The 27,877-nt window shown below is 42.3% G+C and overlaps 1 protein-coding gene across 1 annotated transcript in view; it reads left to right on the top strand.

The window, feature by feature from the left end:
- Positions 1 to 27,877, top strand: part of LOC139716489 (thrombospondin-2-like) — a 70,933-nt gene that overhangs the window by 39,012 nt on the left and 4,044 nt on the right. Inside the window, exons 9-22 of the mRNA XM_071628034.1 lie at positions 1,646 to 1,831; positions 7,050 to 7,223; positions 8,787 to 8,914; positions 9,787 to 9,939; positions 13,489 to 13,593; positions 18,646 to 18,762; positions 19,202 to 19,309; positions 19,728 to 19,887; positions 20,346 to 20,464; positions 21,213 to 21,351; positions 23,404 to 23,499; positions 23,968 to 24,195; positions 24,737 to 24,933; positions 25,484 to 25,558. Coding sequence (XP_071484135.1) covers positions 1,646 to 1,831; positions 7,050 to 7,223; positions 8,787 to 8,914; positions 9,787 to 9,939; positions 13,489 to 13,593; positions 18,646 to 18,762; positions 19,202 to 19,309; positions 19,728 to 19,887; positions 20,346 to 20,464; positions 21,213 to 21,351; positions 23,404 to 23,499; positions 23,968 to 24,195; positions 24,737 to 24,933; positions 25,484 to 25,558 — 1,985 coding nt within the window. The remainder of the gene's footprint in view (positions 1 to 1,645; positions 1,832 to 7,049; positions 7,224 to 8,786; positions 8,915 to 9,786; positions 9,940 to 13,488; positions 13,594 to 18,645; positions 18,763 to 19,201; positions 19,310 to 19,727; positions 19,888 to 20,345; positions 20,465 to 21,212; positions 21,352 to 23,403; positions 23,500 to 23,967; positions 24,196 to 24,736; positions 24,934 to 25,483; positions 25,559 to 27,877) is intronic.

The raw sequence follows: 27,877 nt of genomic DNA on the forward strand, positions 1-27,877 counted from the left end.
TATATTCTCTCACTGATACGACACTTCTGAGAGAAGAATTAGGGCGAATATGTAAGTACTCCATAAACACATCCATCAGCGGCAGCTCTGTTTATGGGGCGCCACCAGCTGCCTCGAAAGGAAGAAGTTTGGTACGGCGAAAACAAGGAGGGAGAGCGTTGACGACTAGAGTTGGACAGAGAGATATAAAGAGATGGAAAGTGAGAGCGAAATAAAAGGAAAGAGAACTAAAATATTGTAGTTTATGAAGATAGAAAAGTGACTTCAGAGGACGGAGCGTACAGACAGACAGACAGACAGGCAGACAGACAGGCAGAGAGAGAGAGAGGGAGAGAGAGAAGGAGGGGAGAATGAAGGACAATGGGAAGCGCATAACGTGCGTTAAAGGGTTATGCAGTTTAAGTAATATGCAGAGGAAATGCCCGAGCGAATCAAAATCTCTAACTTACCTCATGTCGGTTAGCTACTTAATAGTGCAGGGATAGATGTGCAAATAGTATAGTTCAGTGCAATACTGCATATTTAATGTGATAATCAAAGTATACAGCGCTTCTGCAGAAAATATTGCAGATTGCAAGGGACAGACTATGGAGGGGATATTGAAGGCATGAATGAGAGTGCGTAGATGACGAACTTCCGGACCGACAAGACTTATTTGTAGCAGCAAGACAACGTGACAGATGAAATCAGACTCAAACGTATTAAAAACAAAAAGATGGTGAATCGTACAGACGACCTAAATGAGACTATCCATCCCCAACCCTACTCCTTCGCGCCACACGATGCGCTGCGGGTCGCCATGGATCTGACCCTTGGCGCATCCGAACGGTTTTCACAGTGTGTCTATATATTCCTCTCTGTTGGAGGGGATGAGAAGTGAAATTGTGCATAGCATTCCTCGCGTGACACGCCGCAGCTCATCCAAGCCCGCCGGGCCAGATCCTCCTAGCTACGTGCTGAGATTCCGCACTATGAAATTATTACAAACTTATGAGTGGTAGACGTAAATCTCATGACCGGGATGCTGTGACTGTCCTTTTTTCCCCTCTTTTTTTTTTTTTTTTTGATGGTGTGTCCCATACCCCCATCCCCTTTTGCTTTATGCATTTGTATCGAGACAATGACTCACAAAGTTACTGCGAATCTCCCAGCGATGGACTTGCTTTAAAACCTGACAAAATAATGTTGACGGACCTCGAAACAGTGAGGCGTGGCTTCATGGCAACCCCCTGGACCGCTGCCGGAAAATGATCTTTTTTTCTCTCTCCCTCAAAATGACTAATGCCATCAGAATGCGGAATGTAAACATTCACAATGCTCCAGAGAGAGACAGATAGTGAGGAAGGAAGAGGCGGGATGGGAAGGTGTGATGAGAGAGAAGAGAAGGTGAAAGAGTGAAAAGATTCTGAAACTGAAAGGCTCTCACCATTCTACTTCTAAAGTTTTGCCGACACAAGAAAAAGTATATTTACTGTGTAAGTCATATTTGCATGTGCGTCATAATGTAGGCCTACTTATATGATATGAGTGTGTGAATAAAGTCCCTTTGTTGTATAAGTCTCCGGATGATACGTGACTGATCGCGATCACAAGTGATACACTGTACCAAAACCTCGACCAAATACGACGTGTCTTCTCTTTGCAGCTGTGGTCGACGGCGGCTGGAGCAACTGGACGCCGTGGGCCTGTACGATCACGTGCGGTGTCGGCACGGAGACCCGTGTGCGATCCTGCAACTCGCCGCCCCCGCAGAACGGCGGAGCACGTTGTCTGGGCGAGGCCTTCGGAGCTGGACGGGAAGAGAGACTGTGTCAGAGGGAACCTTGCCCAGGTAAGAAGCAGCACAACTGGCGTTGCTTTTGTTCATTCCTACTCCTTTTCCGGTTCTAAGCAGGGCAGAATGACAATTTGTTCTTTCTTGTTGTTGTTGTTGTTGTTGTTCTTATTTTGTTGTTTGTATTTATTCATTTAACAGTACACCTGTTGCTGATAATGGCATGTATGAAATGAGAATTGTATTGGTATTGCTGCACAGCCAGCAGAAGTACTCTGTTGTGAAATACAAGTAGTCACGCTGGTAGTAGACATCATGGTAGGGATAATACAGTAGTGACTGCCGTAAAAGCAATGTCATCTTGTGATACAAACTTTTATACTATAGTCGCAGAAGGTGATAATATTCGAAGACGGAAGGAGCAGACGAGAACGCAGAAGAAGAAGAAAAAAGTTAAACTAGCTTACTCATTGAATGTGCACTAGAGTGATGACATCGAAACAGTCGTGCATTCGTCTAACGTTAAGACATGGGTTCCTAGGAGGTTGCTAATTCGCATGAGTGTGCGCTAGCATGGAAAGTTAGACTGAATAAAAAAAGTAACAAAGTCAAGTAACAGTAAGCAGGGACCTTTTTCACTGCCTAATCACCCAGACATCGGCGGTGAATAGTGTGTGGGGACAACTTCCTCTAGACTCAAAGGGTAGGATGTATCGAAAGGACAACGGATGTTGCGCCCGCATCAAGTCTTGGCATATCATTTGTGATGTCTAGGGGCCTGCATCCGCAATCAGTGTGTGTATGTGCGTGTGTGTGTGAAGGTGTGTGTATGTGTGTGTATTCATCCTTTAATCCCCGCATCCTTGTAATCACGTGACACGTGATAGCAAATTCGAAGGGCGGGGCCTTTTCATCACCCGACGCATGCCTACTGGCATCACCCATATAGGGAAAGATTCTTTGTGTTTTTCACAGTGCCTATCTCCAGTGAAATTAAATGAACTTATGCGGTGAGTTAAGAACTCAGAGCAACACGTATTAGTTCATCAAGAATCTCCTTTCGATCGCCCTTCGTCCGGCGTCCGTCGTGCGTCGTGCGTCGTGCGTCGTGCGTCGTGCGTCGTGCGTAAACTTTTTACATTTTATTTTCATCTTCTTCTTGAAAACCCCAAGACTGATTTTCATCAAACTTGGCAGGTAGCATCCCTAGGGGTTAGGAACTCAATTTGTTAAAATGGGCACCATGCCCCACCCAGGGGGCCCCCAGGGGGGCCCAAACCCCCCAAAATTAAGGAATCTGTCAAAATCTTCTTCTCTAGAACCAGAAGTGATAGAGCTAAGTTAGTACTATGGGTTAGTACATTGATGATTGTAGTTTCAAGTTTGTTCATGGCAGAATCAGGGGTTCCCCCCTTGGGACCCAGGGGAGGGCGGTGGGGAGGGGTTCTAAAGGGGCCTAAATTGTACATTTTCATCTTCTTCTTGAGAATCCATGACCCATTTTCACCAAACTTGGCAGGTAGCATCCATAGGGGGTTAGGAACTCAATTTGTTAAAATGGGCACCATGCCCCACCCAGGGGGCCCCCAGGGGGCCCAAACGCCCCAAAATTAAGGAATCTGTCAAAAGTTTCTTCTCTAGAACCAGAAGTGATAGAGCTAAGTTAATACTATGAGTTTGTACATTGATGACTGCAGTTTCAAGTTTGTTCATGGCAGAATCAGGGGTGCCTCCCTTGGGACCCAGGGGAGGGGGTGAGGTGGGGTCCTAATAGGGCCTAAATTGTACATTTTTATCTTCTTCTTGAGAACCCCATGACCCATTTTCACCAAACTTGGCAGGTAGCATTCCTAGGGGGTTAGGATCTCAATTTGTTCAAATGGGCACCATGCCCCACCCAGGGGGCCCCAAGGGGGGCCCAAACCTTCAAAATGAAGGAATCTTTAAAAATCTTCTCTAGAATCAGAAGTTATAGAGCTAAGATAATACTATGAGTGAGTACATTAATGACTGTAGTTTCAAGTTTGTTCATAGGAGATCCAGGGGTGCCCCTCTTGGGGGATGATTTAGATTAGTGACTGCGTGAAAGGTGAACTTGCGATACTCAGGTGAGCGCTAGACCCGCGGGTCTCTTGTTATATTTAGAAGTGCAAACAATTTTCATCTGCGAACAACATTTCAATCTTTAAGCAAGGGTCAACATTTCTGAGAATTCAGGCCAAATCTTTCAGAACGCTGCCTCCTTGGTACAAACTGTACTCGTCTGGGAGTAAATGCACGGGCTTCCTTGAGGATAACTGATCCTGTCAACGAAAGTGGCCCATACCCTTGGATGGAAATGACTGATATACCCACAGAAATCGTGAATTATAGTCCACCAAGTTTTGTCTGCCCACTCCTTGCAGTCGGCACTCGTGGGTTTGTTTTAAGCAGTCGTAACTCTGGGTAATCAAATCCAATCTGTTATCCTACATCTACTACCTCAGCAGTTAGGAAAAATTGAGACCATACAAAACAACATAGTGCGCATTCAGAAATTAAAGGTATGAGCACACTTGTATAAGTTCTAGGGAATATGCGTCAAATTCCAACTGTATGTTACAACCGCGCAATGATAGCGTGTTTCTAAAGTTTAACTTGAATCCTTCTCTGGATTGACAAGTTTTACAACTATCAAATCCAGTTTCATCTTTGTGTATGTAGGTGCATAATTACATGATCTTATATTCATTTTGTAACTATATTTCGATCGCTTAGCTCTTCAAGGCCTCGTTTCATTGTTTAGTCGAAGGAAAACTCGAGCACTTGCCAGATTCGTTAGGCGATGAGCTACGTTGGGTCTCTTATCCAGTGTGTGTGAGAGCTCCTCGTGGTGAGGACGACTCTTTAACAAAAATAACGATTGTCTGTCGTTTGTTTGTTTGTTTGTTTATGTTTGTTCGTTCATTTCCATCTGAGAAGATGGCTGGATAGCTCATATTCAGCTACGCTCAGCTGGTTTTCCATGGGGGTCCAGTTGGATATGAGGTGGGACCACTTCACCGGGTTAAACACCCTGCTCTTTGCGATGAATGAATGAAGCGGGATCTTTTACGGCATGAGTTGTGACTCTCTCAATACACGGAACCTCCATTTTATGTTCTATGCGAGGGACAGAGTATTTGCCTCATGCTAGAAGGGACGGCATGTTTACACACAACAATGGTCAGTCCAGACTCGGGTTCGAACCCGGGTCCTTAGGATCGTGAGGCAGACGCGCTACCGACTGAGCCAACTCACCGCCCTTAGTCGTCGAAGTCTTTATGAGCCACGAGGGTCCATAAGAGCATAAAATGATCCGTATAGGTTGCAATGGGAGTACCGAAAAAGAGAAGGAGTAATTGTGTTTGAAAGAACGAATCGTCAACTGTGCGATGCTTAGAGATCATTGAGTATGTCAAGATCACTTACATATGGACAAAAGTCAGACCTACAGATCGCTTGCACATCAGTGAAAGTGATGAAAAGGATATGTTTGGTTAGTTGAGTGTGTGTGTGTGTGTGTGCGTGTGTGTGTGTGTGTGTTTTTTTTTCTTAATTGAAATCACAAAACAGGCACCTTTCCAGGGCTATTCGGGGATTTCAAGGAGCGCACACTCTTGACTTTGCCAAATGCGAAGACACAACTGGCTCATTAAGTTATGCCCCTGCGTTACCTGTGTATCGTCAAGTCTTTGAGACATCAAACATTGGGATATCCATCCTGTTTTCGAAAATTTCTGGACAAAACCTGTCCCCTTAATCTCTTTGCGGAAGAGGAATTTCCCAATCAGATTAGCCTTTCTTTAAAAAGAAGTCATCGGATCTTCCCCGACATAAGAAATTTACGTCAGGCATCTACGTACCGTCTCGTCTGTCAAAGTTTTGAAGTAAACTGCTACCCCTTCTTGAAATTGAGCAGTTACCCCTCCAGTTCCCATGTGCTATAAAGAGAGTAACGCGTCATGTCATTTTTGAAAGTTTATGTTGGGGAAATTACCTATCTCTAAGACCTGTCCACACCAAAACTAATTGTCTAATTGCCCCTCATTACAATGTTATCTTTTTTTTTCCAACAAACATATATATTATCATCATTGAAATCCCTTGAGAGATTTCCAAAATGCGCCAAAGGAAGGGGACGTTAACGGTTGAATAAATTGACTATATTTCCCACGTGCACAATGCGTGATTGTCTGCTTATTGAGGGGAAATAGTTTCTGTCGTATCCTACTCACGTACAGACAGTTTGGGCGGAATTTAGCAATAAAAAACCACAATATCAACGAGAGAAAACCCATAAATGATAAGGTATTACGGCAGACACGAGTTGGCCCGTACTCAACGTGGCATCAACCGTGATTGTCTTCCGTTCTCGGCTTCTATTGTTGTGGCTATGCACGAATTAATGGTAAACTGTAATCTAGTCACGACCTGCGGATGATCGTAAACGAGATTGACTGCACGTGCAGTCGGTCCGCTCCTTGGGACGCCACCAGTGCCAGGGTTTGAAGCCGTCAGTTGCTGGCTGCTTGGCACACAGTTGAGGTGTAAATGTGATCAGACATTGATCTGGTCTTTAACCATTTTCTGGACACAATTTCCTCGGGGGATATCAAATGTTTTGCCTCAGGATTTCGGAAATTCTTCCCTTCCTTCCCTAACTAACCAAATCTCTGTCTGTAGACCAGGATAAGGATATCATCGTAAGCATAATAATTGGTTGTAGAATCCTGCAATCGCTGGAGTATGTTGTTACAGATCTTTACCGGACTTCCGATTGAATTGGGTTCAACTTGTAGAATAAACACTCTTTTAATTCTACTTCTCTGACTTACATCGTCTGTTTATCAATTTAAACTTGTTTGGATATGTTTTATCCGGACCTCTTCACACTTTCGGATTTATGATTTGGCGTATTTCAAACGAGGTGGGGAAAACTACAGTAAAAACAAAAGTATCCAATAAACTAAAATATTATGGAATGGAATGAAGTATGAAAGAGAAGTAAATGTCATACCTTCGTATTCAAGTATGCCCAATTCACCTCTTAATTTTCGACAGTCTATCAAAATCCAACCTTGATTAGTATGGACATAAAAAAAAATCGCATTCATAAGCGTCGTCATTACAACCTATACTTTTCTCCTGAGGATACTTTACATCGACGAAGTACTGGGTGCAACCGTAAAAGACGTCCTCTATCATTTTCTAATTACATAGGTCATTGACAGTCCCCTTTGCTTTCACATTGCAGTGGACGGTGCCTGGGGTGAGTGGTCACTCTGGACGGCCTGTACCCATTCTTGCGACGGCGGCCGACAGGAAAGATTCCGCTTCTGCGACAGTCCCGCACCGGCCCACGGCGGCAGGAACTGCACTGGCATCTCACGTCAGGAACAGATGTGCAATGAGAAACCGTGCCCAATTGGTGAGTCCAACTTCCCCACTTTTCCTTCTCTGCTTTTCCTTTAGCGTTCTTCTTCTCCTTCTGCTTTTTTTCCTCTCCTTCCTTTCATCTCCCCTCTCCTTCCTATCTTCTCCTTCCTTAGTTTGTGATGTGATGTATAATACATATATCAAAAGAAATACAATGTGCATAGATATTTTCACATTGCGTGTCTCATAACAGTGATGTATTAAAGTAGCCTATTATACGAAAGAACACTTGTCAGAAACTTACACACATAGCAGTAAGCACTTCATAGACGAGGAGGGAGGAGTGTTCACTCACTTCATTGCCAATGATTACAGAACATCGCTTGATGGTAGCTTCTCTTTTGTGATTTGGCGCGAGGAATAATTCAACTTCATGGAAAACATACACAAAAGGAACGTGCCTACCTTATTTTGCCCCAACACAGATCGGATGCACGTGTTCATCATAGTGTCGCTGAAATGAAAATATTGCTTGATCCTGTTTGTCTGCATTGTAGACACTTTTTCCTTCTTTTTTTTTCCTTCTTTTTTTTTGTGGTGGGGGTGTACGTATTTTTGATTATGTTAACTCTTGATATTGACGCAAAGTCTGTCCTGGATGACGGAAAAAAGGTAAAATAAGAGAAAATAATTAAACAAAAAAGAAAAGCAGAGAGTACTGCCAGCTGTGTAAACCAGGAAATAGGAATCAGTGTTTGCCAGCGCTTTGTTAAGAACTGGAACCGGTCTCGCAAATTGCAAATTGAGCAACGAGTAAAATGAAGCTCGTTCGACGCTCGCATAGGATTTTAGCAAGGATTTGTTAAGGTCATAAGTGTGCGGTTGTTAATTTTAAAAACTGAATCGTTGCAAAATGTGCCCAGGTTCCATCCACATCAATGTTCTTGTGAATCTTGTAAACAGACCATTAGTTCCACCCCCCCCCCCCCAACACATGGTTGTTACTCTGCTGTTGCAAACTGCTTTGTGTTAGCTTGAAAAAAAAAAGGGGGGGGGGAATTCATGACTTTACATGGCAACCAATGTCAGGATTTGGTAAATGAACTCTTATGATATGAAATTGCCCCTTACCCAACACAAACAAATTGCTTTTAAAGATTATTTTCATAAGAATACGCATATGATAATTCTCACTTTCCTTCATCGCATATAGAGTATATAGCAAAATTTAAATAAAGTAAAAAAAAAAACCGAATTGATTGTGCTACGATACTTCATTAACAGCATATTGTCGCGTCAGAAAAGGGTTTGCGCATCAAAGACCTTTTCTTCAAATGCCTTGTCTTCATCCAGGCTTACCCACAATCAATTCATTCAACTTGTTCCCCTGTCAAAGATGTTGTTAAAGAATCCAGTTAATTCCATCAATTGTTGTTTTGATGCAGTCTGTCTTCAATCAGGGAGCTTCTGAAGCCCCTTGCCTCAATGAACTTTTGGCCTATATTGTAAAGTATACTTCAGGTACCAACAGTCTCCGTCTTGAACCGTAAGAACGGAGGGCGTCGGATCAAATCAAATCCCGTAAATCTTTACGCGGGAAATAATGTTCTTTCAGACGGATGCCTGTCAAGCCCCTGCTTCGAGGGTGTAGACTGCAGAAGTTCAGACGAAGGCGTGTTCGAGTGTGGGCCATGTCCAGTTGGCTACCGCGGGGACGGTCAAATTTGCCATGACGTGAACGAGGTAAGCGACCTTTCAGACAAATTATTCATCCCATATCTTGCTGTTGTGTAATGGCAAGCTGTAGGTCTGCTATGGGAAGAGACGCCGCTATTAGGCAACAAAAGAATGTTGTTCTACACATGCCCGAGACAGCTGTTTCCATTGTCCAACCCGGAACCGGAAGGAGGCAAGTCGAGAACATTAACGTCGCAGGTCTAATGCTCGTTATTTTTGGAGTTGTACGTATGAAAGAATTGTTGTTCTTCATGCTTGGTATAATCCATATTGAATAACAACTCGTGTATTGCTGTTGATATTTCATGACAGTACTAAAAGCAGTCGTTGGTGTATACGTGTGTGCGTGTGTGTGTGTTTGTTTATGCGTTTGAATGCACTGTGACATGGAGTGTGATGCTAGTAAGTTTGCAACCTATCCAAGATACGGGTAGCAATATTGTGCGCCGCTGCATACGTGATTTACAGCAGCTATACCACAACAGGCATCAGCAGCTATACCGCAACATGCAGGCATTAGTTGTTATTCTAAAAATTTTAAGATGACTCAGGGCATTTTTTTTTCAAACCACAACGAAATCAGAGCTGTAAGCCACCCACCAACTGTCGCTCCTCGTAAGACATGCCTGAGCATTCCAAGAAAAAGAGTTGGGCCACATTATAGCGCCCACTGTTAGAAAGTATTGAAAAACGGGCAAAGGAATGAGCAATGACGTAGCAGGATTAGCGAAAGCAAACACCATCAAATTTGACAGAGAAACTATGGAGATGCCCGCCCGATAAACGTCTATTTTCATTCCAAAGATGAGACAGGTATTTTCAGGTGCTTTCATGTACTCTTATGTGTTTGTTTTTCTTGCCTTTCACCCCTTTTGCAGTGCCAAGAAGTTTACAACACCTGCTTTAACTACGACGGACAGCATCGATGCGTCAACCGTGTACCCGGCTACTCATGTCTGGAGTGTCCGGCGGGTTACCGTGGCAACCAGCCCAATGGAATTGGTATCTTCCACGCCAGCAGGTATAGGCAGGTAAGAATGAACCCTGGCCATTATACCGGCCTTCTGCAGATCGGCTTTCGATATCATGTTTTTATAGACGTGATAATAGTGTGAATTAAACCAACGTGAATAGGCATGCACGTACTGTTTTTCGATGTTGTAATGTTGTAATGTTGGTTTGCCTAAGCAGATATCCTTGGCTTTTTGTGTTTCCATCCATGATTGCAGACATTCTGAGTTTGTTTTTTTTTGTTCAAAGATGGTAACATTTCTTGTTATCTATAAGAAGAAGAAGGAGAAAAAAAGATAATTGAATGTATCTCTAGAGTAAAGCAGAGATACTTGACGTCTAAATTAAATGACGAGTACTCCAAAATCCAAAAAATGCAGCAGATGGTGTCAGCATATAGGAGTGATAGCAACTGAAAGCTGTTGTGTGTTATTCATTTTTGAGCGATAGAAGAGCAAAAAGGTCGCAACATTTTGTGGCAGGCAATAACTCTTTGTAGATGTCTATCTCTAAACATGCCCTCTCCTATAAAGGGTTCACAACCAAACGTTATCATGCAATATGATCTATAGCAGTGTCGATAGCAGTGACACTTGACAAGGACGAAGATTTCTCGCAAACTTTGAATCCAGTTGGTAGTGATTTTTTTTCCCTATCAAAATGCCCGTGAAAAATATTCTCGTTGAAATCATGATCATTTACACTTACTCAGCAATTTTTCTTTCATTGGTACGGGGGGGGGGGGAAAGCTCATGTCATCGTAGCGATTGTCAGTGACTGGAATGCCAAATGAGTTTGATGAGAAAGAAGGAGAAACATGAGTATCAAGGGAATCAATACGAGTGGGCCGTATTGGCCTTCTGGACCTTGTAGGGGTGAATGAGGGGGGCACGGGCGAAATGTTTGTTTGGTATGCATGAAGAGGGAAAAAGTTAAGTAATGTGGTTTTATGATGTCTAAGACATTTACAAAAAGATTAATGTCCTTAGGCGGGAAATAGAAAGAAGGTTGGCACCGAAAATCCCTTTTTTTTTCTTTTTTTTAATTCCATAAGCGAAACCAAGCGATAGTAGTTATCTAGGGAATTGAGTGAACGTGATGTTTGAGCACGTGAAGAAGAAAAACGTTAGGGGTTGAGTAGAAAGGAGGAGAGGGAGATTATAGATAGAGAGAGGGGGAGGGGAGGGAGGGAGGGAGGTGCAGGAGGAAGGGTTCAGCAGGAAAATGGTTCACGGTTGCCAAAAAAATGGTTGGAGAAGAGCTGGGCGGAGCTGCAACGAAGCGCCCGATGACAGTCAGCGGTGCCCATGACCTTTCTACTCTTGAAGTCCAGAAGGGGAAATCGCGCCCCCTTGAGACGCTTCATGTTACACGCCCAGTTACATCTGTTTACTTTTCGGGCTGTCGCACCTTTAGTCACCATCACCATCCGCGACGATCTTAGCCGTGGTCCGGAAATGTTCCCCATTGCCCAAGGCTCAAGTTCATTACCCTTCTCCTTACTGTTTTCTTTATTTGTAACATAATATATTTATCTTCTATAAAGCCATGTTTCAGCACTGTTTATTTAGATCGATAAGCTTACTTTTTGATGAAACATTTGGGTTAATGTTTTTCTGTTTGAAGAATATCATTGACTACATGTAGGTGGCAATAAGTGAGTGGCTTGGCTGTTTACGCAAAATGACCTAGATACTGCTATATTTTCTCCAGACACTTATTCATTTTGTCACATTTATTGAAGAAAAAGGAGAGGAAGACAAATAAGCTTCTTGACCCACATTCCACGTGTACTACTCCCGCTCTTTGGAAAGTAGTTCGCCGTTGTGAATAACATCCTCGTCCCTGATGGAGCCAGTGCTGCACAAATAAACCCTCCAAGTGGTGGTGACTGTAGTCCAACGACATCAAAGTCACGTTAATGTTTCGTCACCGCTTTGATCGGACTGAACACATGTCCGGATATTCCCACGGGGGAGGAAAAAAAATCGACCTTAGATAATCCACCAGCTTACATCGTCCCACGTTGAGAAGACGATCAGGCAGCACTTAGTTAGTGTGATAACGACAAATGTGAATTGCCATCATTGCATGTAATCGGATCCGATGAAGAACATCGATGAGCTCCGATTAATTGCTATCGCAAAAATCCCAATCCTACCATTATTTAAGTTTTCTTTCATCGGATCACACCTTGGTTCTGCTGCTAAGTGTCATAGTATTGTTTGCAACATTTGGTACGACCGCTGCATCTTCAGGGAAAATACGTCCCTGTCACCACTGACTTATCCGTCTCTGGATTTAGATGCGATAAATGGGGAAGATTCCATAGGAATTATTTCAAGTATGGGATCCTGGCATAATGTAGATGGGTGTCGCCATGCAAAGATAGTTTGGTGACAGGAATGGAGAGGTCAGGTAAGAAAGGAAAGGGGAAGGGGGGGGGGTCAAGTATGTCGTTATAGCTGTACACCTCGACTTAGGAAGTGGAAATGTGTAAGGAATCGTGGAGAAGCCGTTTCCCTGAAGTTTGCACCGGGAAGAAAATCGCCAACATTTGAGAAGGTGACGACGTCCCCCCTTATTTACGGGCAGTTTTTAGTCTGGAGGTATTGGCGAATATAGTTAGAATACAGGTGTGCGATTGAAGGTCTATTCGAGCTGCTATGTTTCATATTTTCCTTATTTCGAAGGACAGCTCGTCTTAAAGGTCAAAGGTCACGTACGTTTGGCACCGGCCGGCCGCGGTTGTCTCCAGCCGAGACTTGCCCTGATAGATTTCGCAGTCTTGCGTCCTCGGCATTTAAAAAGGGCATCAAACTGCACTTGTTTGTTGTCCTTGGGCTGCACGTGTGTTTTGCTAGCAGCAATCAAATGTTTGTGAAGTGCTGTCGTAGAATGACCATTCGATGGAATGGATGAAACGAAAACACGAAGCGTTTTGAAGGGATTTATCCTTCGGTTTGACGTCTTGATCGGAGTAACAGAAACTTTTCAGGAAGACGAAGAATTCCTGCTGAATGGATACATAAAGACTGTAGGGTGAATGTCCTGAAGCACCCACTTCTCTCATTCAGCATAATAGTGTTTTTACTCGCATATTGGCTCCTATACCTCCAGCAAACATATCCTTTTTTTAATATTATGAACGAGTCTGCTTAAGTTCGATTGAAATAATTTAATCTTTTTTCTTTGTCGTCGGTAACATCAGTTTTCGTAATGACCCTGGTGAGAGTTTGTTTATTGTGCATGACGATTTCAAATTTCCCTCGTGATGAAACTCATTTCCGACATCTACGCCTGTTCAGTTCACGCTGGATGCCATGACATTTCTTTAAGGGTGGGGGGGGGGGGGGGGGGGCTCATCGTCACCATGACAACATCTTCTATTCGTCTCACAGAAGGTTAATTTGATTATGATCATTTCTTGGTTTCAGGACAACAAATCAAATACAAATCATGTATGACTGTTATTAGCCTTGTATATGTATGTTTGCATGGGTTACGTGACATATAGAGTATATCTAACCTTGAGACTTCTTCTGAAATATCTCTCTTTCCCTCCACAGCAATGTATTCCTATCAACCCTTGCACGGAAGGAACGCACAACTGCGCCGCAGATGCGAAGTGCACGTTCTTTGGGCCATACAGTCAGCCGCAGTATGGATGTCGGGTATGTTAAGAACTCATGTTACTACTTGTTGCTGTGACCAAGGAAGTAATGATACTTCCCTCCTGTGACTGATTATATTGAGTGTCTTTCCTCCCTCCCCACCCCTCTTTCATAAACGAGATACTTGGATGAAATATATATTTCATTTTCTTCTCCATTATTCGAACAAGGGTTACGTGTCTGTACGAGCTTGTGTTGAAATGAAGGCGTTGTGAGTGCACGTGTCGTGCCTGTAATGGGTGTTAACTTCTTTTCTACCGTTATCTGCGAGCTCCTCTGCTGCGATTTTAGATCAGAGCATAACATATACATGGAGGAAACACACGGATGCAAGTTGCTGTGCTTCTTCAGAAACTGAGCAAGATTTAGAGTAAATTACAAAGGCGGTATGCCACCTTATCACCCGTATTCTGTTCACATATAGTCTTATGGTCCATGGTCCTATTCAGACAATGAGGACAAGACAACGACGTTGTCGTTGTCTGTACCCTTTTCTCATCATTCTTTGGTGCATTTGTGTCTTCTGCTTCTTTCTCTGTTCTCAGTGTACTCCCATCTTCCCTCATCCTCAGGCCTCTCAATTCCCTCTGTCTATAATTATCTTCTACTTTGTCCTTCTTTTGTTTTCTCCTACTTTCAATTTGTTCGACACGTCATCATGTCCCTATTCTTTAGTTGCTTTCTTCTTTTTTTTTCACTTTTCTCGTCCGCCCCTCATTCGTATTCTATTTAGTGTGCATGTCTCCATTTCTTCTCCGCCCCTTAACGCCCCCCTCTCCATCTTCCTTCTTCCTCTTCTTTATTTCATATTTCAAGAGGAGGGTTTTTATGACGTTTTTAGTCTAGTCATATTTTCTGATATCTAGCCATCAGCTGATGATATGTTGCTCATGCACAGGGTTATGATTTCCGAGCTGAAGCCGCTTTGAAGTAATAACTCTAGAAAGGGTCACACGTCAAATTCATGTCAATGATTTTAGTTTGTCACTTCTTCCGCAATTTTCCACGAAGACTTTCTGCCCCTGGTGACTAACTTCAATTCAACATCATCAGATCATGAAATTTCTGCTGATCTCGGTCACTTGTTTGCGTAGAGAAGTCTGCGATAATAAAACAACATTTTCACATTCCATCGGCACGTGAACTTCGCTCGGCCCCCGCGCTCTGCTCTTGCCCGTGGTTGAGGCTCATGTCGTCAGCGCTGGAAAAAAGTAGACAAAAGAGACCAAATTCCGTGCGCGGGAGCCCCGTCTAAATCTGTCAACAATATCAGAATTCCTCCAGCTCGATGGGTGGCAATGTCAAAAAGTTCCTTTTACAGGTACATCAGGGAGGGGCTCTCCCACCTCTCTGGGGTACATGATGCTCGTTTATACAGCATGCCATCCCTCCCTCTGTTTTATTATTTCTTTTCACCATCGGCGTTATAATGGATCATGACATGTGTCATCGGTAGTATACCTGAGTGCGTTATTGCATTGGACACCAAAAAGCATTGACTGCCAGCAGGAAGAGGAAATAATGACAATTTAGCACTCTGGGGTTTTCTGGTCATATTTCTATTGTACCTACCCAAACCACCATTAAAGGGGTGGTATAGCTTTGGATGAGGTGGTGATTCAGGTTTTAACTTTTTGTGAGATGATTAGAAACCACTTACATGAAATATTAAAGAGCATACAATCCTAAGAGGAATTAAGAAGTTTGTTTGATGAAAATTGGTGTTGAAATGGCTGAAAGAGAATATCGAAAAAACAAACAAACAGAGTAGCATGAGTGGTTTGTTGAAAGTCACCTAAGAACCCCAAAACTACCCTTTTTTCGTCTTCATTTTTTAAATCTACATAATGTAAGGGAGGGGGAGTAGTATGTATGACTTTTAACTTAATGTTAAGCAACAGTAACACTATCAGCTTTCAGAAAATTTATTTGTCAATATGAAAGGTATTTCATGGTTTTTTTACTAATCTATTGAATAGCGCCAGTGCCAAGGTGAAATGGATAACGGCTCTGTGTTTTGTGTATTTTTTTGTTTGTTTGTTTGTTTTTCGCCATTGATGATACCGCCTTCTTTAGGCACTTCTCGAACGAGAAAGCCTTCTGCAATGTGAGCTATGACATCTGAAAGATGGCGAGAACTTCAAAGCAGGACGCGACAAGTCATCTGTCAATCGTTTCTTTTTTATTGTATTCTTTTTTTTTCTTTTGCTCTGACTACCGCCCGCGCTGACAGTCGTGGGGTATTTGAGATAATTCAATATGACGGCATCTCCGCGCTGATCAGAAGTATTACGAAGTAGGAATTTGAAAACAATCACCCACTTCTCAAGATTATCTCTGTGTAGTGAGAAGTGAGATGAACAGCGCCCTTTCCCGCCAATCTTTGATAATACGCTGGGTACACTTTTGTTTTCATATAAAAGTAAGAAAAAAAAACTGACTTAAATACTTCTTATTCTCACGGCAGGGTGTCGTTCAATCGTGCGTGCCGCCTCTGGGCATTCGTTAGCTTGCACGATAATGACCCGCTGATATGTCTGTTCGGAGTCCTCACATTTCGTGACCATAGCTGTAGGGTAGGTTGCCGCAAGGGGTCAGGGATACGCCAATTGAATTTGAGGTGCACACGGGTTTTTGATGTAGGTTTTTTCCCCGCTCAGTCTCTTTCTTTCCCTCTCTTCTTTCTCTCAATAAGAAATTATCTCAGTACGAGGGCTTCTTCGTCGGGAGTAGGACGACGGAGAAGCGATGTGTGATCTTACAAAGCGTTATGAATGGCTTTTGATATATGTAAGGAAATGTCGTGTGTGGTTGTATGTGTGTGTGTCTATTTGTCTGTCTGTGGGCTTTATCTGTCTTGTCTGTCTGTCTGTCTACGTAGATTCCAGAATGATGTTGTGTTTGGGTATGAACAGCGTTCAGAGTATATTTAATAGAAAAGTGTGTGTTAAAATATTTGGATGGAGCGTGAATATATAAATCCTTATTACATATGTCATGTTCAGTATGTTTTAGATAAAAGGTTGTTGGTGTAAAGAACATAGAATGAATGAGTGTATATCAGGCCCATTAGGTGAAGTGTAAAACCCTTTCTGCGTGACACTGATGGTGTGAGTGATAACTCGTTTGAGAAATTCTCCTTATCAACTTTAAACGATACTGGGTAATTGAAGAACAAGGAACAGATCCTTTGCGTCATTTGGTTGAATCAGACTTGGTATATTATGTTTTTTTTTTTCCTCCTTGTCCCATCAGGTTTCCGTCATAAAAACCACAAACTCTGTAAACGCAGATTTTGATCAAACACGTCGGTCAGTTTCTACCTGTCGATAAGAATCGTGAGGTATAAGATAGCGCTCCCTCTTCCGACGAACGAGCTCTCGTGGTACTCGCATACAGGGCTCGATCCCGAGGGGAGAACTCGTACCAGGAAGGTGTCTCTTTCCCCCTCCCTGGTCGTACCCTGGAATAGCTACTGCCTTCCACTTTATTTCTGCGAAGACATGTCTCGTTTTGTACTGTAATGCATGGGCATGCTGTGACGTCAGTGTTGACGTCACCTTCATACCAGCAGTAGACGGCCCTTACAACTCTTGAAGCACACTACAATGTGATGTATTAGTAGCGCGTGTATTGAGTTTTCATACGTTGCAGTTTGAGAAAACGACATGAAAAGAAAATGCTATGTACTTTTGGAAAACTTGACGAGAATTATCTAGTCACTCATAAAACAAGCTATGTTGCAACAGAAGAAAACAAAACACATGTTTTGTTTATAATAGTAATTCATTTCTTTGTGATAGAGCGATATACCGTAACAGGCTTTGTTTTCTTCCAATGTAAACATACTCACTAGTACAGAAGAATTGCATCCTTATTTTCATCCCCAAAGATAGCAATTTGATGTTGTAATCGGCATGTTTAAATAATTTCGTTCAATAGCTACTCGGTATTCACTTTTTCTTTTCGTCATGCATGTTGTTTTTTCAATCTGGAAAATGCATGAAAGGGGAAGAGAATACTGTAACGTTGCGATAGGTGAGCGGAGACTGTTTGACAAACAATAGTTCTTGGTTTCCATGTTTGTATGTTACATACTTGCGAGTGTTTTTTTTTTCAAAGTTTTCTTTTTCTTCATTGAATTCAGTTTTTTAAGATTATAAAACAGCAACCATTTTTTGCCTTGCCATTTACAATCGGAATGATATGATTCACCGTCAAATGAAATCGGATATGCTAACGAAGCGACTGTTTATCACAATTTTTTTTTTACTTCAGAATATATACCACAGTATATTGACCTATTTGTAGGTCATCTTTTTCAAAAGGTGAATTCCCATGGACAAGCGAGTCAAAATAAGAAAAAGAAAATGACCTCGTCTGAGAAAATAACAAATAGGACAATCGGCGCCGCACTCTTCTGAGAGAACTGTGGTTCCTGTTTGTATGACTGGGAATAACAAGATATTTTGCGCTGCATGCCCCCACGTTCCTACTGTGTAGATTGTGTGTGTATTTGAGCATCGATGACCCCCATCTCTATCACTGCAATTCATATTCTTATTTGGTTCTTGTTATTTTACTATTGTTACCTCCATTAATAGTGCTATATCCAATTATAATATTTTGTTTCTACGACCACCATAGGGACTGCTACTTTTCTTACTACTGTTTCATCTTCTACTTATACTACTATAGTGCTTCTACTACTTATCTCACAACTTCTACTCTACTACTACTACTACTACTACTACTGATACTACTACTTCTACTACTACTTCTACTACTACTACTACTACTACTGCTACTACTACTACTACTACTACTACTACTACTACTTCTACTACTACTACTACTACTACTACATGTACCACTACTACTACTTCTACTACTACTACTACTTCTACTACAGCGATGCAGCAATGAAGGAAATATATTTACTGCTGGAATACGATAATCGACAATTGTCTATTGAGATATTCAGATAAGTAATTTTCATGTTTTCCTCTCTCTCTCTCTCTCTCTCCTTGTTTCTTACCGCCGTATCTGCAGTGTCGAACTGGATACGCTGGGGATGGCTACGCTTGCGGACTCGACAGCGATCTTGATGGTCGACCCGACATCGATCTCGACTGCTCTGGAATGGGTGACTACGTTCACTGTGTGAAGGTAAGGGCTATCCATAGTCGGTGACCGTCATTTTCTCCTCATGTCGTTACGGTGCGGAAAAAGGTTTGAGATCTCAGAACTCCACCTTTTATATACACTCTAACAGGGGACTTGGGATGCCAATCGATATCAAGAAACGCTGCTGCAATTCATATTTAGAAAAATGATTTTAGTTAAATGTGTATGATATTGATGAAGAGCGAATGCTCTAATTCTTGCTTCCATTTCGTTTATTCCCACTGCAGTTACATTTATTATGTTACAATACTTTCCCTCTCCTTCTCCCTTTCTCTCTCTCTCTCTCTCACTCTCTCTAAGGCATGAAATATAACCAGACTCTAAATTCAGGACTACAAATCATGAAATATCACCCACATTTTGCAGGTCTCCAGACCCGCATGACTGATTACATTCTACTCTTTCTTTCTCGACATTCTAGGACAACTGCATAAGCGTGCCAAACAGCGGTCAAGAGGACAATGATGGGGACGGAGAGGGAGACGCTTGCGACGATGATGACGACGACGACGGCATCATTGACGAGAGGGTAAGGTCACAGTTTGAATCAGATTGGACCAATTCACTTATACTCAGTCTTATGATCATTCATTTTTCTGCGTCTTCTGAGTGCATGCAAAAGATCTCAAGGAATATATTAGACGTAAATGTAAAACTGTATGTACAGCTTCGTGGAATAGTAAGTACACACCTCGTTGCTGCCGGTGAGCATGTTTTACACGGCAATATATTGACGCCCCAGCTTCAGAATGAAATGACTTCTCAGGAGTCAATGTACTAATTCTTGTCAGGGAGTAATAATTGCTTTGCTGAGTGGGAGCCAGAAACCAAGTTATCCTACTCATGAAGACTCAACAAGCTATCACATTAAGCTATCAATTTTCTATTTCTCCTCGAAATGAAACTCGTTTACCTCCCATCGTCACTCTGTCCCCGTCATTCCGCAGGACAACTGTCCGCTGGTGGCAAACCGCTGGCAAGAGGATCAGGACGGCGATCTCGTCGGCAACGCCTGTGACAACTGCCCTCGACATGCCAACAAGCGGCAGGAAAATGTTGACGGTGACGAATATGGTGACGAATGCGACGACGACATCGACGACGACGGTAAGTGACGCCTGAGGTCACCGGAGATTACCTTTGTCATGTGTTGCTCTCCTAGACAGCTAATTATCGTAAACACTTGCTGATATATCGTTCAGAGAAGTCGTGGCCCTTCGCCAAAAATCAATGAATGGATGATGTAGCTTATTTCCGCTCATTAGTGAGACACTGTTTGTTCCAGACGAGGTTACAGTGAGGACCTCTGGTTTTATTTTTTTTGTGTGTGTGTAACTGTTTGCGCGCACTTTGTCAACTCGCTTCCCTTGTTATTGGCAAAGATTGTGGACGTGATTTTAGAGACTTTTAAAACCAGAGAGCAAAACATGAGTTTGTTGCACTTTCCCTTCCCTTCCTTCCCTTAATTCTTATCATGATCATTTTTTATGCCTCCGCCGAAGAGTGCCGGAGGCATTATTTTTTCATACTTTTTTTTCATCTGTTGACGACTTTCTGACATGCAGGCTGGGACAACATGATGGACAACTGCCCCAAGCACGCCAACGCAAACCAGGACGATAGCGACACCGATAACTTTGGCGATGTGTGCGATAACTGTCCCTTCGACTTCAACCCCTTCCAGGTACGTGTGAGGGCGTGGCTAGACCATGCCGTCGTCTGAGTGGACAAAAGGACTATGACGTCATGGAAGACTCTAACAATATTTCAACTTCTTACCTGGTCCATTAAGAGTGACAAAACCTCTATGATCGTTATTCAATGGAATAGTGAGGAGGAAACAGGGTTATAATCGTGGCGCATGCGCAAGTCTAACTTTATGACTCGTTGAATTAAATTTATGAATTATTGTGTCTCTTTTTTGGTTTGAGAGCATTTCTATCAATTTCAGTGACAAACTTATTTAAGTCTATTTGCAATTCATCATTTGCACTACGCTGGAGTGGGGAGTAATTTGTGGTTGACACGACATTTGAATCGTTCAGATCAAATGGAAAACAGCCAATGCGATTTACTCCCTATAGCCGTTATTTTCACCACATTCCAAAATGTCGTATGACAATATCGCATGCTCGTCTCTCATTCTCGTAACTGCCAATGAATATGCCAAGCTGTTTGTTTCTGCCTCTTTTTGGTAGTAAGGTGTATTTCCTGTATTTAGAGACAGGAAGAAAGAAAGAGGGGATGGGGGAATTAATGAGATCCAAAACCATGCCATGAATTACACACACCCATACAGAAAATTAAAATAATGATCCAATTCACCAATTCAGTGTCAATATATTTAGTAGTTTTTCAATCAGAATCATATCTTCAAGCGAATTATTACACCAGTATACCTTAAACAAACCCGTCCGTTTTCTCTGATGTAGATCGACACCGATGACGATAATGTGGGTGACGAATGCGACACCGACATCGACGAGGACGGCGACGGTCACCAGGACAACCTAGACAACTGCCCTGGTATCCCTAATGCCAGCCAGAAGGACCACGACAACGATGGCTTAGGTTAGTGAATTGAGGAGAACGTAATCATCAGCAATTATGACTACTAAAACAAAATAATGTTCTACCATGCTAATTTCGTGCAGAGTAAAAATGCAGAGACGTTTTCAACACATAAAACGCACTATATGTGTTTGATAGGCCTACATGACCTGCAGAGGATTGAAAATCAGGGCGCGATTTTAGAACCGATAGGAAAAATTTTGACCCTTCGTTGCCAATCAAACATGACTTCCCATACTAGGGCCACAATACAAGTGACTTCTATTCCTTGTAAGGGAAGGTATTTAGGAACACATTAATATATAATATCGACAAATTTTGATCAGAGTCAGGGAGAAAATGTGTTTTCGAAGAAATAGTGGAAGTAATGACATTCTATTCACTAAACAAATCGTTTAGGACACGAATGACACAAAGCTTGTGAACTTTACAATTTTTTTTGTCAGTGAAGTGGTCATTGCACCTATGTGAGGCATCCACGTTATAGTTGCATGACACAATGGCGTTTAAAAGGCCAGAATATTCAGAAAGAGGTGTTACTTTTTACTAGGCTGTTTCTCACTTCTTTCTTTGAATGAAATGTTCTCTTATATAATTATCGCGCCATGGACAAAAGTGATGCTGAGGAGGAGTACACAGATAAGGATAATTTTCATTGCTGTACATGGACACTGACCCTACAAACTTGGACAAGAATTCTTTGTGGGGTGAAGGGTATTCTAAAGATTTATCTTAAAATGTAGAACAGAGTACCCATGTTGAGCAACTGAGCCTGTACCGCAAGTGCGATATTGTCCGATAGATCTTTCACATCTAGCTTATCTGGGGTTACTTGCCAGGGTTTTCCCCCCTGATGGTTTCGTAGAAAATAGATGTTGCCCATCGAAATAGGTTATCAGCCAAGGGAAGTTATGATAACAATGCCATGTATCATCGAAATCAACCCCTTTGTTTAACCAGGTCAGTTTCTAATTTGTCACAAAAGCTAGCTCTTGGGAAATTTGTCTTCACATCTCGTCAAGTTATCATGAATGCTCACGCTCCCCAAATATTAGTTCTGGTTGTTACCGCTCTGGGATTTCTCTTCCCTGCTCATGCTCTTTCTCTTCCTCCTATTCATCGTGTAATTGCAGCTGAATTGCTCTCAAGATGCCATCCCTTACTCCTACCTCCCCCCCCCCCCCCATCCCGCTGTAAATCCAACAAGCACTGAAGCCCTCTTCCTATCCATTTCCCGGCAGATTGCATTAAGAGTAAGGCGCCCTTTGGGAGTTTAGGGCCTCTGAACTTATCACACGCTTGAATCTATCGGAGAAACGGGGAGGAAATTTGCGCAATTTAGGATTCTTTCCGAGCCTCTAGCGAAATAGAAGATAAAGGGAGAGGGGAAATTAGTTGGCAGAGACCCAGACATACATGCCCGAATCAATATCTCGTGCCTTGGCTGAGCTCTCTCTCCTTTTTCTTTTCCCAACGCTAGAGTTCACTTCCCGCTGAAGTTTTCATGTTGTCAAGAGGAAATTGTCCCTCTTATCCAATCACAACGGTGCGAAACACTGATGGCAACATCGCAGAAATATTCCCCGATGTCATATCAAATCACGGTTTCGCATCCTGCACGTGCAATTTTTAGACAATAGTGGACTTCCACCATCCCTCTCTCAATCTCCCTTCCCCGAACGTATCCTGATGTCAAACAATAACATCTGTGATCCACAAAGAGAGTGAGTTGTGTGTCATTGACCAAAACGCAAATCTGCAAGGACTATATAACACGTGGAGATTTTTCATCAGATGGCCACGTGTTGCGCAATTTTCCTTTCCACTGCATGTTGGGAAATTTCTGGTTTTTCAGCTCTTTCAGCGCATTAAACCAAACATGTACAGTCGTAGAATCACACGAGTCATAAAACAGGCACATACTAAGTCTTAATGTAACATATAGCATGGAACTAGTATGAGTGATAGTTCTGCTTTTTAAGTAGTGCTTGTACCCCTGCCTGCGAAATATTAAGACATTTTGTCACTTTCGTCTGTCTTCACACTGTTCAGGTGATGCATGCGATCCCGACGATGACAACGACGGCGTGCTCGACCGCGATGATAACTGCAGACTTATCTTCAACCCAAGTCAGAATGACACCGATGGTACGTCTATTTGTCCGTGATAACGTGCCCCACGGGCTAGGCCATGGGCTGGGCAGCAGCCTTCAGGAATGACACATTTCACCACAGATAATGACCGTTTCTTACGAGAAGTTATTTTTTTTTTAAGACACATGTTTGCAGGAACAAGACAAAACAAAACCAAAAAGTCATCCAATTTCAAGATCTGCCCATGTTTTCATTCTTTCGTAAAGTTACCGAATGAAGATTGAGGTGTCTGACTTGTAACAGATTAAAATTATATCGATGATTGATTGTGGTTGTCAGGATGATAATGATTATATATACTGATTCCATGAAAAACATAATGATCGTGATGATGATGATGATAACTGGTAATGATGATAATAATTGTGATATACGTGACTATTGCTGTTATTATCATTGTCATAAACATTATTGTCACTGTCATGATAATTTGAAAATTATTTCACCCGATGTCGATCGCAGAGAACGGTCGCGGCGATGCGTGCGAGGCCGACTTCGATGGCGACGGTTACTCGGACATCATGGACGCCTGCCCGGAGAACGCCATGATCCAGCGTACCGATCTCTCCGCCTTCCAGATGGTGCCCATGGACCCGTCAGGAGCCTCGCAGCTGGAGCCCAACTGGATGGTGCGCAACCACGGGCTGGAGCTGGTACAGACCATCAACAGCGATCCTGGTCTAGCTGTAGGTTAGTGTCAATCCATGGTCTAACAAATCCCTACCAAGGCCACGCCCTGGTGTCTACTCTTTCAGTGATCACTATTCGTTAATCTTATGTTGCGTTTGAGTATGATTCTCTTCTCATTATTACACACCATATTAATTATCTTGCCTTCACGGTCATACAGTATCCTTCATTTGCGTAGATTTGGCAGAGTTTGTTTGATTGTTTGTTTTTTTGTTTGTTTGTTGTTTTTGCAAGGCGTCCTTATAAGTTGAAATTGAAATTGAAATTGAAATTGAAACCACAAGTGTTTGTATTCATGAGCAGGAGACTCTCCAGCGACTTGACGATGGATTTATTATGCTAGTACGTACCCTTGACACTAACTCTTTCCCCGTCAATTATAATTTTGTGATGAGTTTATATAATATAAGCCAGCTAATAAGATTTGCTTCTCAGTCTCCCCCCCCCCCTCAAAAAAAAGTACTACCCGTGAAACTAATAGTCACACAGGCTATACGTGTCTTCTTAGTTAAACGAATTTCTTTCCTTTCCTGAATCCAAGGGTATGACGAGTTCGAGAGTGTTCAGTTCAGTGGTACCTTCTACGTGAACACCGCCAAGGACGACGACTACGCCGGCTTCATCTTCGGCTACCAGTCCAACCACCGATTCTACGCCGTCATGTGGAAGCAGGTGACGCAGAGATACTGGCAGCCCAAACCCAGCCCGGCCGAAGCCACGGCTGGCCTACAGCTCAAGGTCGGTATCGCGCATTGTGTGAGCTTTCTATTAAAGTGCGGAAGAAGAGTATTTGCCTAATCATGCGGATACAGCTGTCGAATATAAATTTGATAACAATGATCATAAACAAAAAGTGTTCACCAAATTTAGAATTTAGTCTATTAACACTAATATTGAATACCCCGTCAGACATTAGTCACAAGATTCTTAGAGAATCGAAATTTATGATTGCAAACTTTTCTCACATTTAGAAACACATAAAAAGAACATGTCATTTGACGTGCGCACTAGATGATGTAACAGAATTGTTTTGAATTTTGAATTTTGCATTGCTGTGTGAAAATGACAAAAAGTTAACACAAAACCTTGGCTTATGAGCAATGTTTAGTAAATTAATCTGCAGTTGCTCACGATTAAAATTACGTACAGTTGTTAGTTGATGACGACTACATGTCATTGCGTTGACGTTGGGCTAGCTGCACCCATGAATAAATGTGTCGTTACCACTGCAGTGATGTGGACCTGAAAGAAGTATCTATTTTCCATCTTTTCTTTGTCGCCTCCACAGCTGATCAACTCTACAACTGGTCCCGGTGAATACTTGAGAAATGCTATGTGGCACACTGGTGACACAGAAGACCAGGTGAGAACGAAAAAAAGAAGAAGAACTCCTGCAGTGTTATGCCTTGATCATAATGGAAGATCAATATGAAAATAAACAGATTATCATAGAAGTAGATTCTATGTGTTCCAAACTGAGAGTCAGATTAAAGAAAACTTTTTATTTATGGAATGGGTGTAGATGCCATGCCCATATGATTATGATGCTATCCTAAAAAGGAACACAGTAAATTGATGATTGGATGATATATTTTGACAAAGGTAACGATGCTTGTTCAACACTATCAAGCAACGAAGAATACGGCAGTGGTCAGTGCCTGTGAAAGAACACGTCCAGAACAGCCTTGAATCCCGTATACGACCTTGACATTTCTACACATGAGGAAACTCCCGCACCCCTCCATGGCAACGAAAAAAAAAAAGTGACGAGAAAGCGATCGTGGCTATATTTGGAAACTATTCCCAAGTCGCTCATTTAATATTCCCCCGCGTTCTCGGCCCCTAGAGGGCGTTTTAGTGGCGCAGACCGTGCATGGCATGTTCATGCCGTACTCCCCTGAGCGCTGAAATCGGATGTACAGTGAGTCACCGCTAGACTTTTTGCCATGTCACCGTCCCACCTCCTCCTCCCCACCTCAATGCCCCTTGCCCTTTCTCCAGTACTGACACTTTTATTTTCTTCAGCTCCCCTCCCCCCACCCCAAAGTCAGCCCGCTGCACTTTTATTCCAGCATACTCCACCCAAAGGATTCTTGATCGGAAACCGAAACAGTTTGCGAAGATCTCAAAATTTGAGCCTAACTCAATTTCCGCTGGAGCTAAAAAAAGAAACTAGCAAACCTCTCCTTAAGGAAGAGTGTCGTGCAAGAAAAAGAAGAACGTGAAAGCTATGAAAAAGAGAGAATCAACTTCGATGGAGAAGACGTTTCTGAACTATTAATAGAATACGATAAATTGATTGTAAAACGTCGTTCGTAACTTAGTAACTTCTGTAAGCAGTCGGACTCCTACTAGAGTAATTTCATTAATCCGAGTTTATCACTTCGACGAACTGTGATTCTTTCCTGTCTCTTTGATGACCCAAGCTTATAGTCGATGATGATTAAAGGGGTGAAGTTCTATGATTATCAGGTCATTATTATGATCATTAAGTTATCAGGAGCTTTTGGCTTACCAGATTAATCCTTAATGCCGTTAACTACGATTAATTTCTTGCATTTCAAATTAACCAAAATGGAACTTTAACAAAGAGCTTTTATTTTGCATCAATGGCGGCATTAGATGTCTGATGAATATTAATAAAAATCAGATGTGACGTCATTTAAGACTGTGGAAGGAAAGGGAAGAGACGAGTACTAGCCCTAGTAGCCACAAGTCGTCTCGGGAGTAGTTTATATTGTCCTGTATGACGGGAGGATAAAAGTTGATATTTTGAAATAACAACGTCAGGATATTGCGGCAAAAATGTTGTGATAACTAACCTTTTCTATCTCTGTCCCATTTTTGTTTTGTGTGTGTCTTTCTTCTCCCCCCCCCCCCCCCCCGTCCTTTCTCTCTGACTCTCTTGGGTTTTGTCCCTTTTTTGTTCTTTTTTTTTTTTCACTCTTATTTTTCAATATGATAGTATGAAAATCTTTGAAAGAGAGTAAAAGAAAGTGGACTCGATACGTTTTGCACTGTCTTAAATTTGATTCGGTCGATTTGATCAAGGTGTCATTGATCGGTTTAGTTAAATCAATGAGGGATGATAATGAACCACAAAACGCACAAATGTGTTAAACAGAAAAAAGAAGAAAGAATGTTGATTTTAAGAACTAGGAATGAATGATTAACAAATTAACAACGTCATACAAAACGATTATTCACTAGGTATGTGGATGGATAGATGGATAGATATTAGATAAAACGGAGAGATGAGTGAATGGGAAGACTTGGTCGTGTCTTACACCCAGACAAATGCCACATCAAATACTTGCATAGAGCTGAATACTGCGTGGACTTAACCACTTGACGCGTTCTAGAATTTTGAGGTGTTTTGGAGAGAAAAAAAGAGGTTCTTCATTTGAGAGAAGGATAGTATAAAGAACGGGAGGTTGGTCCCGTGCCAATGAACGATGTCCGGTACTGTTTCCATCCCGGAGGTGTCGGGGTGATGAATGCTTCTAACCCGCCCATGACTGACGCCAGCCGAAAAACCCTATGATGAGAAGCAGGCGTTACAGATTCCCGCCAGACCGTGGGTGATGCCTCCCACTAGTGATCGGGAGGAAGAGAGGGAGCAAAAGCCTTTTATCCGTAATTTATTGTCACACTCTTCCTTAATGACCTGAACGAATCCCAG

The sequence above is a fragment of the Diadema antillarum genome, unplaced genomic scaffold (assembly GCF_040938485.1).
Source record: "Diadema antillarum isolate AM-2024a unplaced genomic scaffold, OU_Dant_1.0 scf00000007, whole genome shotgun sequence".
NCBI lineage: Eukaryota > Metazoa > Echinodermata > Echinoidea > Diadematoida > Diadematidae > Diadema > Diadema antillarum.